Below are 15,381 nucleotides of genomic sequence, written 5' to 3' on the forward strand. Positions count from 1 at the left end.
CGTTTCCTAACAAGGTAGTTGACTTTGGTTTCAATTTTTTTTTTCAAAAAAATAAGGGGAAGAAAATTGCTGATAACCAAAATAAAAGACAAAAAAAAAAAAAAGTACAAAACAGAAGTATATATGAAATTAAAATTTGCTAAAATAAGAAAAGAATTATTGCTCGACATTTACTTGGTAACTGTTCCTCCAGAACTTTTAACTGCTATTCCATGTTCGGTTTCCGATAAAGGCGGAGGCCTGGAGAAGAAGTTAGACAGCTATTCCGCGTTTGGCAGCCCAAATATTGCAAAAACACTTTGAATTGGCCAAATTCATATTTTTATGATTTTTTTGGGCATAATTAAATTTTTCATTATTTCTTTTACACGAGTGCACCTACAATTTCGAATTAATTTAATTTTTATATTTTAATTTTTGTTCCTCTGACAAATTAAATTTTTTGTTATTTCAATTATACCCATATACTTATATTTTTTAGTCAATTTAAACTATTTACTTTAATATTAAAAAAAAGAGTTAAATTGACTATCTCACTTTATATTATTTTTACCTTTTTTTATATAGTACATAAGTTAAATTGATTAACAAATACATATATAGGAGTATAATCGAAATAACGAAAAATTTATATTGTCACACAAAAAATTGTTAAAGTACAAGAATTAAATTAATTCAAAATTTTGATCAAGAGTATTAACGAAAAGTTTACATTTTTTTTTTGGATTACCGCTCTTGCGTGGTCCTCCGTCGCTCGTGCCCTCGATTTCAGTAGAGAAGGTAAATTATAAATGAAGGCTTTTTTTCACTGCGCAAGGTAAAGAATCGAACCCACGATCTATTAGTGCGAATCCCAATTTATCAGAGTCCAACTATTTGACATGTACCTTGGGGGTTTTACCTTTTTTTTTACGCAATACTAGGTTAAATTGATTAACAAATACAAGTATAGAAGTGTAATTTAAATAATAAAAAAAAATTAAGTTGTCACACAAAAAATATCAAAGTGTAATATTAAATTAATTTAAAAATATATATTTAAGAGTGTAATTAAAATAGAAAAAAAATAAATAATTATAAAAAATATATAAAAATACAGAGACTACACTATGAATTTCACCACTATGAATCCCAATTGAACCCAAGTGAGAATTTTTAGGGCACTATAGATAACGATGCTAGTTAGTAGGTACTTATAAGGAAAATTATGGAAATATTTTTTATATTTACTATAATATATATTGCTAATTTATTTTAAATAGCCTTTTTAATTAAGACTTAGGACTTTACCAACACATTTATTAATTTCTGGGAACGTGAGGTCCAATTAAATAAACGTATCTTATAATAAATCTCAAGTATGCTATTCTTATAATTATCCATTGTGTTAAATTATGATACTATTTTAATGAGTATTACCTCGTTGATATTATTTTTAATATTATAGCAATGGGAACAATATGAAGGCTAATGTCAATCATTCTTCCAACAGTAATGATTAAAATATAGTAATATACTAGATATTTATACTATTTTATTATTTAGTTACAATAAATTTTTATTGATTGATGATAAATATATTATGTTTTGTAACATGTCACTAACAAATAAAAGTGTTTTGTAAACGAAAACATGTAATAAATGTAACCAATAGTTAAGGTTAGCTTATTATGAAATATAAATAAATAAATTAAAAGATCAGATAATGTTACAAAAATTAAAAAATCAATGCATAATTGAAAAAAATAATAATTTTTTTAAACAATTAACCCTTTATTACTAATAACGCGATATTAATTTGTACATGAATATAATATAATCATATCATCGTCATCAATATCTCATTTGATGTTTATGCCCGGTGGGGCGGCCAAGTGGCAGCTAGCTAGCTTGCGTGTTCAAGGATGATTCAAATCAACGTGCTTGATGTGTACGTTTATTCATGTCCCTGTGTGTTACACAGATGTATGATTAAAAGTCGAATCAACAGTCATTTTGCAAAATAAAAATAAGAAAATAATGACGTGTCACCCAGATTAATAGGTTGAAGGGATGGGGCTAACGAGAAATTTCAACCCATTAGGACAAAATCATATGACTTAGCATTTGACTTTGCATATATAGAGACGCGGAAGTGGAGAGGTATACACACGTCGGGCAATGGGATTGGGCAGGGTCGGTGTTAACACTTCCCAACCCAGGCCCTTTGATTTCGAGCTGAATCAGATATTGATTTTGGCAGATTGGAGAAACATCGAAGTTGCTTCCCTCAAGCAAATATCGCTGTCTCTTATCTCTTCCAAAAATCAGAGAAAAGACCCATCATGGATGCTGGTTCAATTAATCCAGAACAGCTCAGCTCAGCTCACAGGAACAAAAGATTCTCCATGGGTCGATCCATCGGTACCACACACATTACGTACAGCACTCAAATTAAGACGAGACAAACCATGAATATATATGTTTTTCCATTAGACATGAAAACTTTAAAAGTAACTAACATACACTGTTCAAGACTACGACCGATGAAGATGATGGGGGAAGAAGAAGATAAAAGTTGATGATGATGATGATGATGATGATGAACAGATGTTAATTGAGAAAACCCATCAAATTTTCTCAGATTCCAAACACTGGGCCTTGGATTTTTCGAGGCAAGGAAATCGAGAGAAAATCCAAATGAGTGTTCCATGACTCACATGCAGGGGTTAAAATATTTCCTGTCATCACTAGGTACATACGTTGCTTGGATCCAAAAGCTAGCCAACGACACATAATTATGAGACAGAAGAACTGAAGAAAGAAAGCGCTTTAATTGCTTTTGTCTTTCTCCTTGTTTCTTTTTTCCGTTTTCTCAGATCTCATTGCCGACCATGGCCTTGTTCTGAATCATGGAGTTCTTGCAATGCGCTATGGCTCCTTGGATGGCGCTTTGCAACTCTTCCATGGAGGATGTATCGGAGTGGTTCACGCCCCGGATTCTGTTCATGTCCGCCGGAAACTTGTTCTGGTACAGAATTCCCGAGTGGCTCGGAGATGAACGCATGGAAGATGGGCAGCTTGAAACGTAGCATCTCTTTCTCCGGTACCTCAAATTCCCCGAAAACGAGTGCGAAAGCACGCCGCCGCCATTGTTGTCCTTGCTCGAGGTTTTAACGGATTCGTCTGCTTTGACGGGCGAAGACGGAGCCGTTGCTGACGGTGCCGCTTTCTGCGAGAGCTTTTCGTACAGGGGCTTGACTTTCTTCAAGTACTTGCGGATCACCTCTCTCGGGGTGGCACTGACCCGCTTTGCCGGCGAAGGGGAGTCGGCGGCTGCTGCGGCGTCTCGGGGCCTGCGGAAGACGGAGGAGAATCGGGAGAGGGAGAAGAAGTTTGGTTTCCTGGGTGGCTTGGCGGCGGTGAGGGGGTGGTTGAAGTCGTGGTGGTGGTCGTCGGCTGCGGCGGCGGAGCTGGGGCGGGGGGAGAACGAGTCGGCAGAGGAGCCGGAGGAGGGGCGGGCGGAGGAGGAGGAGGTGGAGGAGGAGGAGAGGAGGAGGGATTGGACCATGGAAAGGCGTGGGGAGAGGTGGAGGGGAAGGAGCTGCCCCTTGTAGAAGAGCTCGTCGGCCGGGCAGAGCGCTGCGGAGGATTTCCGTGGAGACATGGAGATAGTGAACTCGAAGTCTGATGAGGAAGAAGATGAGAATGAATGGGTTGGCGAGGAAGGAAGGGTTTGAGATTTGGCATAGTGCTTCTGATCTGCTCTCCTCCCCATTTTTGCTTCAACTCTACATCATCATCCCGTCAATGGCGTTCTAGGAGAGAGAAGATGGCTCTTATTCAAATGGAGAAGAAAAAGAAGAGTTTTAGACGCCATTGTTATAAGGGATGGGTGGAGAGAGGGAGAGAGTGTGACAGAGACATTGTACTGTATATATATACAGTGCCGGGAGAGAAATTACAAATGGCCGGGGAGCTTGAAATTTTATTTAAGTTGTATTTTTATTTAATATTGTAGTATAAATTAACAGTTACCAATAATTGATATATCGTACATGACTAATATTTAAATTAGATATTAAAATATAAATATTCCTACTGCATTCTCTTCTCTCTCTCTTTTTTTTTTTTTTTTATGTTGGATACATATATAAAATTTGAATCACTTAACTTGATAATCTAGATGGGCTTGATCAACCAAACTGTATTTTTTGTTTTGGTTTAAAAATCAAAATTAGAAACGAAATTAGAATCGAAAATTTACGGCTTAGTTTTAGTTTTTAAATATTAATAATTAAAACTAAAATTGAAATCGATATTCAAATTGTTAAAAATAAATAAAATAAATATATAATATATAATACAATATATAATAATTGATATTTTTGAAATAATTTTAATTAAGGTAAGAGAGTTATAAATTAAAATAATAAATAAATTACGTGAATTTTGATTCTTTTAAATTTCAAAATCATACACAGACAACTTAATTTATATAAATTAATTTTTTTTATTAAATCAGTCGAATTCATAATTAAATCACAACAAATAAGATATTTGCCAAACTTTAATTTAACTCAAGTCACGGTACATGTGTTAAAAGATTCAAATTCAATTTAAATATTTTGATGTGTTAGATGTGTTGTATTGAATTTAAGGGGCTATTTGGTATTGTTGGGCTTAAAAAGCACGATAATTTTTTTTTGATTTTTATAAATAAATAATGCTTGGTAAAATATTGTTGTATTTTTAAAATATAATTATTTTTTTTTAAAAAAAATTAAGTTACTTTGCAAAAGTAAAGACACCCTCCTTCCCATTGGGTCAATTTTAGGCTAAAAATCGCAATCCTTATAAATCATCATCACTGATGTCATTAAGGGCATCACTGGACGGCCGGGGCCGGTGCCGGCGGACCAAAAGTCGAGCATATTACTGGTAGTGGTAGCATTGAAAGAGGCCTAATGAATCACAGTTTTGTCAGCTTCAAATCCCAACCATTGGATCCGGACCTCTAAGGGGACCACATGGGACTTTGAGAAGAATAGTACAGTCATCAATTATTATATTTTATATCTAATAGTATTAATAAATTTATAAATGCTGTGAGATTACAGGATGCTTGCGGTCACGTGCTTCAAACGTGAAAGTAGGGGAACCACATTGGATTAGAGTGGACCGCCCTTATATATATATATATATATATGGTTTTCCTGCTAATAATAATAATATGCTGTGAGTCTTCTTGTGCTTGAGTTTTGCAGATTAAATTAATAAATGAATTTGCAGAGGAAAAGGTGCAGTGATTTGTACAGATAGGGTGCTTAGCTAAGGTGGCAGTTGGTGCAATCTATGAGCACTTGATGTCTCATCTTTATTAACAGTGCGATTAATTGATGCATTTAGATCCGAGACAGCTGTTTTGAGCTCAAAAGCTTGTGGGCTTCACCCTTCATGCTCCCAAATCTAACTACTAATTACATGGATCATATGATTGATTGGTTTGGTAGCATTTTTTCCTTTAAATTTAAAATATTTTTAATAAATAAAACACCCCAATGGGGTTGCTATTTCTACTTGTTAAGTCAAATATAACGACTCAACCCCAAATTGATGTCTCCAACAGATCTCGTCATTGCCAAAATTGTAATACTCGGGAATAATTTGAGGACAAAAATGACATTTGATAAAGGGCATAAATGGAATTATGAGAAAAATAAGACTATAGGACACACTAACACAGATTTGGACGACCGAATTAGTCAGAGGAAGTACCTCGAACCCTAGATAATTAAGAAAAATGGTATAGTATCATCAAGTAGAATAAATTATGATTTTTGGTGATGAAAGAAATGAGATCGGGAACAGTTTTCGGTACAGTAAAAATACAGCTGCCAATCAGGTCGTATTACCGAATTGTTATAGACGATATCCGAAAAATCAACGGAGTGTGTCTAGGACTAATATTTGATGTATAGAACAGCCCTTAAGTGGTTTTGGGTTGAATCGAGTGGATTTGAGGTCAAAACAATCAATCGGGCCTAAGTGCAATTTTTTAAATTTGCTCGAGGGAGGTCAAAACGGTAAATTTTTGAAAGTTTCAAGGGAGAAATGAGAAGTACAAAGCTTGAGGGTCTTAGTGATGGTGTTAGAAAGATCATGGGCTTGAGGATAAGGGCCAAAATGTAAAAGAGAAATCCCAAGGGGCTAAACTACAATTTTCAGAAAGTTAGGCGCACATGGCAGATCTGGCTGAGATTTTGGCCTGAAATTCTGGCGATTTGGGCATCCTAGGGTCGTCAGGGAGTGGCCTAAGGTGGTCTAGGAGGCGTGGGGAAGAAGCCTTGGCCGGAAATTGGCCACGTGGGGGTCGGATTTGGCTATAAATAGCCAAAAGTTTCGGCCGAGAATGAAGCACAAAATCGACCTCGTTCTTGGATGATTCTTGGAGCTTGGATAGAGGGCTTTTGATCTCTAGAAGTCAAGGATCATTTTGGGATCGTTTTGAGGCATTTTGGAGCGGGTTTGGTGGTTGTTCGAGCTTGGCCAAGGATTTGAGGCGGACCGCTTTCCGCCACCTGCAACTGGCCATTTGGGCCATTTTTCGGTGGCATTTCGGCCTGATTTTGGTGGGGTTGTGATCGACTTTGCGAGAGCTTTCGGAGGGTACCGGTTTCATGGCCATCGGAGCAACTTCCGGCGGCCGGCTTGAGGTTGAAGACAGTGGAGCGTGACTGCCACGCGCCAGCCCAAATTGTCCAGCCACTCGCCAAGCGCGTGAGGGCGCGTGAGCAAGGGTATTCTGGTAATTTCAACTCCAGTATTTTTAATTAATTATTTTAAGAATTATGGTGTTGAAATATTTAGAAAAATAGTTGAGAAAATAATTATTTTGGAATTATCGAGGTAAAAAATATGAGAAAATAGAGAAAATTGTGAAATAATTGAGGGAAATGGATTTTAATGTTACCTTTATTAATTATGATACTTAGGAAGTGTTGTGGTTCGAGGTTGACTATAAATTCAAGTGTTTGCGTTTCGGCATGCATAATGAGGTTGTGCACGAGGATCGAGGCAGTCCGAATATGTCAAGGTGAGTGTTCGCCCCAACTTTGTTTTGACTTGTCAGTGGTTCTACCCGAAAGGACCTTGAGTGACATGTGAATGGTTTACTGTGAATGTTCATTTCTATGGCTTGGTTTACTATGGTTGTCCAAACAGTTATTTACACATGCATTGAATTTCGTACAGTAAATTGCATACATTGAGATGTTGATTTTATGCATGTTATGATTTTTCGGCATTGGCTTGTTTTGTGTCGTCCATGTGGGACGTGGGTTGATAACCTGTGACGTAGCCCAGAGTGACAGCACTCGGGATGCATACCTAGGATTAATGCTAGGTGACCCACTTGGGACGGGGCTGAGATGGACTTCACCCTACGGGACCCAAGTGGCGGGGCTAAAAGTGGACACCACCCCGGTTGTTGGCTCAAGTGGCAAGGCTGCGAGTGGACACCACCTCAGGTTCCTTTGAGCAATAGCATTAATGCCGAGGTGACGTCGATTCTGAGGATAGTGCTGATGTGACACTCTTGGGGCTAGGGTTGCGTTGGGTTTTGGAATGCTTTTGAGTAGGAGCGTAAAGCCTAACAATGACAATGGGGTGATTCCCGGGTTCATATGTTGAGGTTGTCCCTCTTAAGCAGGATTGTTTTGCCAATGGGCCGAAGTGGTCGTGTCGCCTTTGGAGAGATTGCATTTTCCCCGGTTAGGGTTAAGTGCTATGTGGGATTCTCTTAGGCTGGTGCATGTCAGGATTTATCGATTTTATATATGATTTTGCATATCTGCATGAAAATGTTTTTGAACTCTCACTTAGATGATTCAGCATCTAATTTGGACTATGTCTCTAGAATATTCAAACGTTCCAGGTGAAAGCAGTGGCGCTAAGGGAAAGAATGTCATCGAGATGTAGCTGCTATGTTTAGTTTTCGTAGGTTTTGTCTATGATTACGATGTTCAGAGGTTATGTAAATATTTGATATTTTCATGTGAAACATCGATTTGGTTATTGTAAAGGAATTGTCGGTTATATATCATTGAGGTTTAGATCTTGCTTCCGCTGATGTGATTGTTAATACCTGTCTTAGTTTATTTATTATTAAATTTTGATATGCTATGAAGGTACGATCGGGATTGACGGGAAACGATTATGATGAAAGTATATGTATCGAGAGACTTATGTTGTGTGTTTGATGTTGAAAAAATATATATATATTCCCGAAATCTCGAGTTAACGCTCGTTGTGGGAAAACAGGGCGTTACAAAAATAATTTGCCGAAAATTTGGTGAAACTCAAAAACATTGCCAAGTGTAGCGATCAAAATCTACCAAGGTATCCTCACCATCTCTACCCCCACAACGGCCATCAACTTTGGAAGAGGTCGATCAAATGCAACGAATACGACATCGGTTAGAGAAAAAAATGTGCAAACGTGGTGACAACAAATCTAGAGAAACAACTAAAGAAGACAAGTTGTAGGCGCCACAAAAAACAAAATCGATCACCAGATCCAACGATTGTGGCAACCAGTGGAAGTGTTGTTGGTGGTGACGAGCAAAATGACCGACAGTGGATGCTTGTGCGGCTTGCTATTCATTGTCCATCTCAAATTAGTTTGTGATTTTTTTTTGAATTTTTTATTTATTTATGTATTATATGTGTGATATTGTGTATTTGTATATTTAGTTATTGATTTGTATATTTGATTATTGAGTTTGTGTATGTTCGTATTTAATTATTGATTTGTATTTGTGTATGATCGTTGTTGGAATTTTAATTTTAACATATTAAAATTTTAAATTTTGAATTATGAAAATATTTCAAAAAATTTGTTAAATAATTGTATTTAAAAAAATATTAATAAATTTATTTAAAAATATTACATATTATAAAATTTTAACATCGTCATATTTATTATTAAATTATAAAATAAATAATAAATTTTTATAATAGTGAAAATTATAAGTAGGTTAAAATAAATAAAATTAAAATTTATTAATAAATAAATAAAATATAGAGTCAAATAAAGAAGAAAATATATAGTGTGGTTAAAGCAAATGCAATTTTTGAAATAAAATCAAAATAAAAAATAACTTTTTGTTATTTTGAGTTTTCTTTACAATTTTTTTTTATTTTCAAAAATGCATTTTTAAAAACAACAAAGAGAACGCATTTTCATTATTTTAAAAAATTAAAAACAAAAAATAACTTGAAAATAACAAAAAAAACGTAGCCTAATTGTTTGTAATATAATATGGAAAATCGTTGAAAGAGTAATGTTACTTACACAGTTACACATTTAGGTTGATATCTATGTTGACACCTCATTAATTAATTATTAATACAATCCTCACTTGAATAATTTAATGAGTTGTGTATTGATAATTCATTTAAGTATTAAATGCAGGTATTTAAATGAATTATCAATACACTCATTACTTAAATAATTTTAGTAAAATGTTTATTAATAATTAATTAATAAAATATTAATATTAATATTAATCTAAATGTACAAATAGCATTACTTGCATTGGAGGTAGCCTCAATATTTTCATTGCTTCAAATTTGAGGACACCCAGCAATTTTTCACAGATGTTGATGATGATGATCACAAGAATTTGATCAACGGACGGCTTAGATATCCTCGTGATCAATTCGGATGGCCAATGCCTTGTTTGGACGGTGGACTTTGTTCTCAAATCCCGTTGCATTTTAATAATTAGAGAGACATTTTGGTGCAAGGGAAACTAGGCAGGCAAGGCATCACGTGCAAGCGCAACGACGACATTTTTAAGGTAATTCCATCTCCCCAAACACGGTTTAATGCACATAGCATTGCACTGTCATCGAGTTTCAATTTACAAATCTACGTACGGTTCATTAATATTTTATTAATTATATATAGAACTATATATATACAGTTTCTATCAGATATTATTTTCTGGGCAGGTTTGGGTTATTGCAAAACTTTATTTTGTTACAGTTTATATTGCAAAATTTGGTCGGGGACTCGTTCAGAATAGGGTTCTACACATAGACATAATTTATTTATTATAAATAAAAGATTATGATGTGTTGAGCGTTTTAAAATCTTGGACAAAAATCAAAAATCACCCTGAAGTTTTAAGAAACTGCAAGGACACCCTTACACTATTGAAAATCTATGTTTTTCACCCTATTGAAAGACTATTGGCATTAAATGTAATGGTGTGATGGCAAAATTATTTTTTTGGAAGGAGAAACAAATGGAACACAGTTTGCTTATAGTTTTGGAGATTTTTTTAATTTATTTTTATATTAAATGATTGATATTGTGTATTTTATTATTAATTTGTGAGTTTAATTATTAATTTTATGTATGTGTGTTGATGATGGTTTTTGAGACCGACCACCACGTGCCACTTCTGCAATTGGACCTCGGGAATGGAACCTCAGACTTGGGGATGTCAGACCTCGGGTGTAGAACCTGCAAGACAATGGAGGGCCGGACTAGGATCCTCCGGGGTGGACTCCGACGCTCAAATTAGTAGAGTAAATGCGAGTAGAAGTAAATGAGAGAGCTGTAGAGCTTGAATGTACTTGACGAGAGTCCTTGTCTTTTATAGGCGAACCCATTTTGGGGTACCCGAGATGAGTGAGCACGACTCCCGAGAATCCCGGTCAAGTTGGAACGAGTCTTGCGGTTCGGCCCGGATTTCCCGGGCTCCGTTCCGGAGTGTTGACTTGCCACATGTCGGTCTCTCAGGTGATCCGCGTGACAGGTGAGACTATCAGCGCGTAGGGATATTCTAGTAATTTCAGTTGGTGCCACATCATATGTATTTGATTATTGTGCGTATTTAATTATTAATTTTATTTATGCGAGTATCTGATTATTTTATATATTTAATTATTGATAAGATAAAATATATATAATTATTGTGCATATTTAATTAGTTTTTGTTTTAGGTTTAAATACTTGTATTTTCTTTCTAAAATATTTACTTTACTACACTCGTTACTAATATATCATTGAATTATTTCTTTGTTACTTGATTTAGTATGCATACTAAATTTAATTATTTCCTGTCAAAATATTTTTATATATAATTATAAATTTATTTACTTGATTTCTTTTTTATTTCTCATTTTTTCATTCTAAATTTGCATGTGCATTGATATTTGGATATTAAGTATATATTAGTCTGAAATTTTATTAATTAATTTTATTTTATTTTTTATTAAGTTTAAATATTTTTATTTTCTTTCTAAAATATTTACTTTACTACACTTATTACTAATATATCATTGAATTATTTCTTCGTTACTTGATTTAGTATGTATACTAAATTTAATTATTTTTATCAAAATATTTGTATATAATTATAAATTTATTTACTTGATTTCTTTTTTATTTCTCGTTTTTTCATTCTAAATTTGCATGTGCATTGATATTTGGATATTAAGTATATATTAGTCTGAAATTTTATTAATTAATTTTATTTTATTTTTTATTAAGTTTAAATATTTTTATTTTCTTTCTAAAATATTTACTTTACTACACTTATTACTAATATATCATTGAATTATTTCTTCGTTACTTGATTTAGTATGTATACTAAATTTAATTATTTTTATCAAAATATTTGTATATAATTATAAATTTATTTACTTGATTTCTTTTTTATTTCTCGTTTTTTCATTCTAAATTTGCATGTGCATTGATATTTGGATGTTAAGTATATATTATTTTGAAACTTTATTAATTAATTTTATTTTATTTTTTTATTTCATTGATTTTGTTTGTTCTAAATATTTATTGTTTTAGTCATTCATGTGGGTCCCATAGGGGTATTTTGGAACATTTCATAGTCACCAGATTCCAAAACTAACATCGGTTAATTTACAAAATCTTTTGTACTACATTGATTAATTTATAAAGAAAAAAATATAAATTTTCAATAGTGTAAGGGTGTCCTTACAGTTTCTTAAAACCTCGAGAGTGTTTTTTGATTTTTGTCCTAAAATTTTAGAAAATTTGCTACTTTTATATCAAATTTCTTTTGCTTGCATACGTTTTCTGATTTTTATTTTTTTATAACATAAAATATTTGGACCTTATTCAGTCAAGACTACGTTTTATGAACTACAAGTGTCACCCCCACAAACATCATGGTAGCCGAAGCACTACATCATGGTACATGCTATAAAAAGTCTTGCACAAATCCTATCATACATGGTGGCTAAAGGTTTGACTATTATTGAATAATTAGTAAATTCGTCAAAAAGCCTAACACTAGTCTTTACATCCCTAATCTCAATAGCACACCTATTTCACTAAAACCAAGAGACCAACTAGGTTTCTGTATTGAGAGGGTTTTCATGGAGGGATTATATTCAATTGTTTTGTTAAAAGAACCTATATATTAGCCTATCTCTAACAACAAAACCTACCATGCTACTTATTATATTATAAATAATTTATTTTTTATTTTAATTTTACTTTAAAAATAGTGTTTCTCCTCACAACACTCCTTATTCTTCTCTCTGTTTAACTCCCTATTTTATTTATTTATTAAATAACATTAATTTTATTTATTTTATCTTTCACAAATCAATAATCGAATACACAAAATAATAAAATATACACATATAAAAAATTAATAATTAAATACAAGTATATACAAAATTAATAATTAAATATATAAAATAATCAGATACATATACACAAAATCAATAATCAAGTATACAAAATAATCAAATACTCGCATATACAAAATTAATAATTAAATACATAAATCAATAACTAAATACACAATATCACTTATCTAATACAAAAATAAATAAAATAAGGCACAAAACAATTTATAGTGGTTCGGTATCTTCACACGTACCTTGTCTACTCTTCCAAATTCTAACCACCCTTAGGGTTCCACTAAATTAATTTCACCAAGGTTTCCACATTAATTCACATTGAAAACTAGATACACACTTAAATTATAACGGATTCTAGATAACCACTACATCAAGGTTTCTACCCTAACTTATCTTGAAAACTAGATTCACTTAGATTTTAACGGTTTTAGGAAATTCATACAATCCTCAATGATAATTTAAATATTTACAAATAATTTATCCACATTTGGACATAAATAAGCAATTAAGAACAAATTATACAAGGCAATAATATTTAAATAAATAAATAAATTTATAACCTCAAATGGAAAAATTCAGATTTGTCATAGAATATTTGAAGCATTTTTCTTCTCTTGCCTTGTGGCTATTTGGTGGATGTGCAATAATATTTCGAGAGTCTCAGATTGCTTGGATGTTTTGTTTGGAAGCTTTTGACTACTTTGGATATGTAATGAAAATACTTGGATACTCAAAAAATGAGTTTTGAGACTATTTATAGACATTTTGGACACTTTTTCAATAGTAAAAAATTTGACCGTTATAGACAAGAAAGCTTAGTACAACTTAAAATTAATATATGTATTCAAATAACCAAGAGGGCTTATAGATCAGCTACCAAGGGAAGGTTTGGACTTGCTGGAGGTCTTGGGTTTAAGACATGAGGGTGCAGCTGGTTTGTTAAATTCTTTTTCGTGATACATAGTTAGAAAAATATTTTTAATAAAAAATAATATTTTTGATAATACATATGCTATAAAAAAATTTAATAAAATGATAAATTAATCTTACAAATATATTTAAATTTGTTAATAGAAAATAATATTTTTGGTAATACACATACTATCAAAAATATTTTATAAATTAATAAAAAATAATTCAATATTACAATTAATATTTAAAAAAAATACTCTTTTAGTTAATCACCAAAAATACTAAATTTTGTATATTAAAAATTCTCTTTTAATTAATAATCAAAATTTAATTAACATGAGCAAGTTGGCTCAACAGGTTATAGCATTGATAGTCGTTAAGGGGAAAGGGGGGAGAGATGGTGAGGAGGACTAGTAAGAAAAGAATTGCCAACTGTGGCGAGCCAAACCAATTTTGCCAAATTTTGGGTTAGAAAAAATGGCTATATCGAGCCATGTTGGAGCTGGATTTCTAAATTTTGCTCCCTAAAATTGGCTTTGGGGAGTAAAATGGTTAGCTATTGGAGATTGTCTTAGGCCATCTCCAATGGTTCTCCCTATTCCATTCTTAAATTATAAATAATTCATTCCCCACTTTAAATTTGTCTTGAAAAGTGTGATTGCTCCAATTAGACTCCATATTCACCTCTCTATTTCATCTATTTATTATAATAAATTTTAATTTTATTTATTTTACCTTATTTATAATTTTTGCACATATACAAAATAATAATCAAATACATAAAATAATCAAATACACATATACACAAAATTAATAATTAAATACATAATATCAATCATTCAATACAAAAATAAATTAAAAAAATCCCCAAAATCACAAGAAAACTGTTTGCTAGATCATTATGCTCGAAGAAGATGCCAAAAAATTCCCCAAAATTATCGAAGAAGACGCTGTCGTTGCCGCTCTAGTGTCTACAATAAGAAGTTGCGCGGCTGTAATGTTTGTTCTTCTTCGACCATCTTGTCTCTTTGCCACCACTCTGGATTTGGTGTCTACAAGGCATTTGTCGCCGTCGTCACCGATTCCAACTTTGATGGCCATTGGGGGTGGGAGAGAAATGGCGATGAGGGCTGGCAAGAAAATGATTGCCAACTATAGCGAGCCAAATCAATTTTGTCTCATTTTTGGAGAGGACAAAATGGCTATAATGACCCTTGTTGAAGTTGGATTTATGGATTGTGCTCCCTAAAATTGGCTTTGGTGAGCAAAATGGCTTCCATTCACCTTAGGCCATCTCCAATGGTTCTTGATGTTCCACTGCTTATTATATTATAAAAAATTCATTCACCATTTTAATTTTGTCTTGAAAAGTATGATTGCTCTAGTCACACTTTCTATTATTCTCTTTATTTCACTTCTTATTTCATCTATTTATTATAATAAACTTAAATTCTATTTATTTTACCTTATCTATAATTTTTACACATATATAAAATAATTAGATACATGCATAAACAAAATTAATAATTAAATATACAAAATAATCAAATACACACATACACAAAAATTAATAATTAAATACACAATATCAATCATCTAATACAAAAATAAATAAAAAAATTTCCTTAAAATCACAAGAAAACTTTCTGCCATATTGTTATGCTCGAAAAAGACGCCAAAAAATTTCCCAAAATCATCGAAGAAGACTTTATCGCCGTCGTCGCTCCTAATCTAGTGTTTGCAACGGGAAGCTGAGTGCCTGCAACGCTTGTTCTTCTCCGACCATCT

The 15,381-nt window shown here is 32.8% G+C and overlaps 1 protein-coding gene across 1 annotated transcript; it reads right to left on the minus strand.

Annotated features, from left to right (window-relative positions):
- Nucleotides 1–2,446: 2,446 nt before the first annotated feature.
- On the minus strand, nt 2,447–3,874 carry LOC127812224 (probable membrane-associated kinase regulator 1). Its single transcript, XM_052352605.1, has one exon. It carries the CDS (start codon nt 3,755–3,757, stop codon nt 2,855–2,857), a length of 903 nt encoding a protein of 300 aa, XP_052208565.1. The 5' UTR covers nt 3,758–3,874; the 3' UTR covers nt 2,447–2,854.
- Nucleotides 3,875–15,381: the final 11,507 nt, after the last annotated feature.

Source organism: Diospyros lotus, chromosome 10, assembly GCF_014633365.1.
Source record: "Diospyros lotus cultivar Yz01 chromosome 10, ASM1463336v1, whole genome shotgun sequence".
NCBI classification, from domain to species: Eukaryota; Viridiplantae; Streptophyta; class Magnoliopsida; order Ericales; family Ebenaceae; genus Diospyros; species Diospyros lotus.

Coding starts and splice junctions, on each gene's coding strand:
- LOC127812224 (XM_052352605.1), bottom strand. CDS start 3,757: ATGGGGAGGAGAGCAGATCAGAAGCACTATGCCAAATCTCAAACCCTT.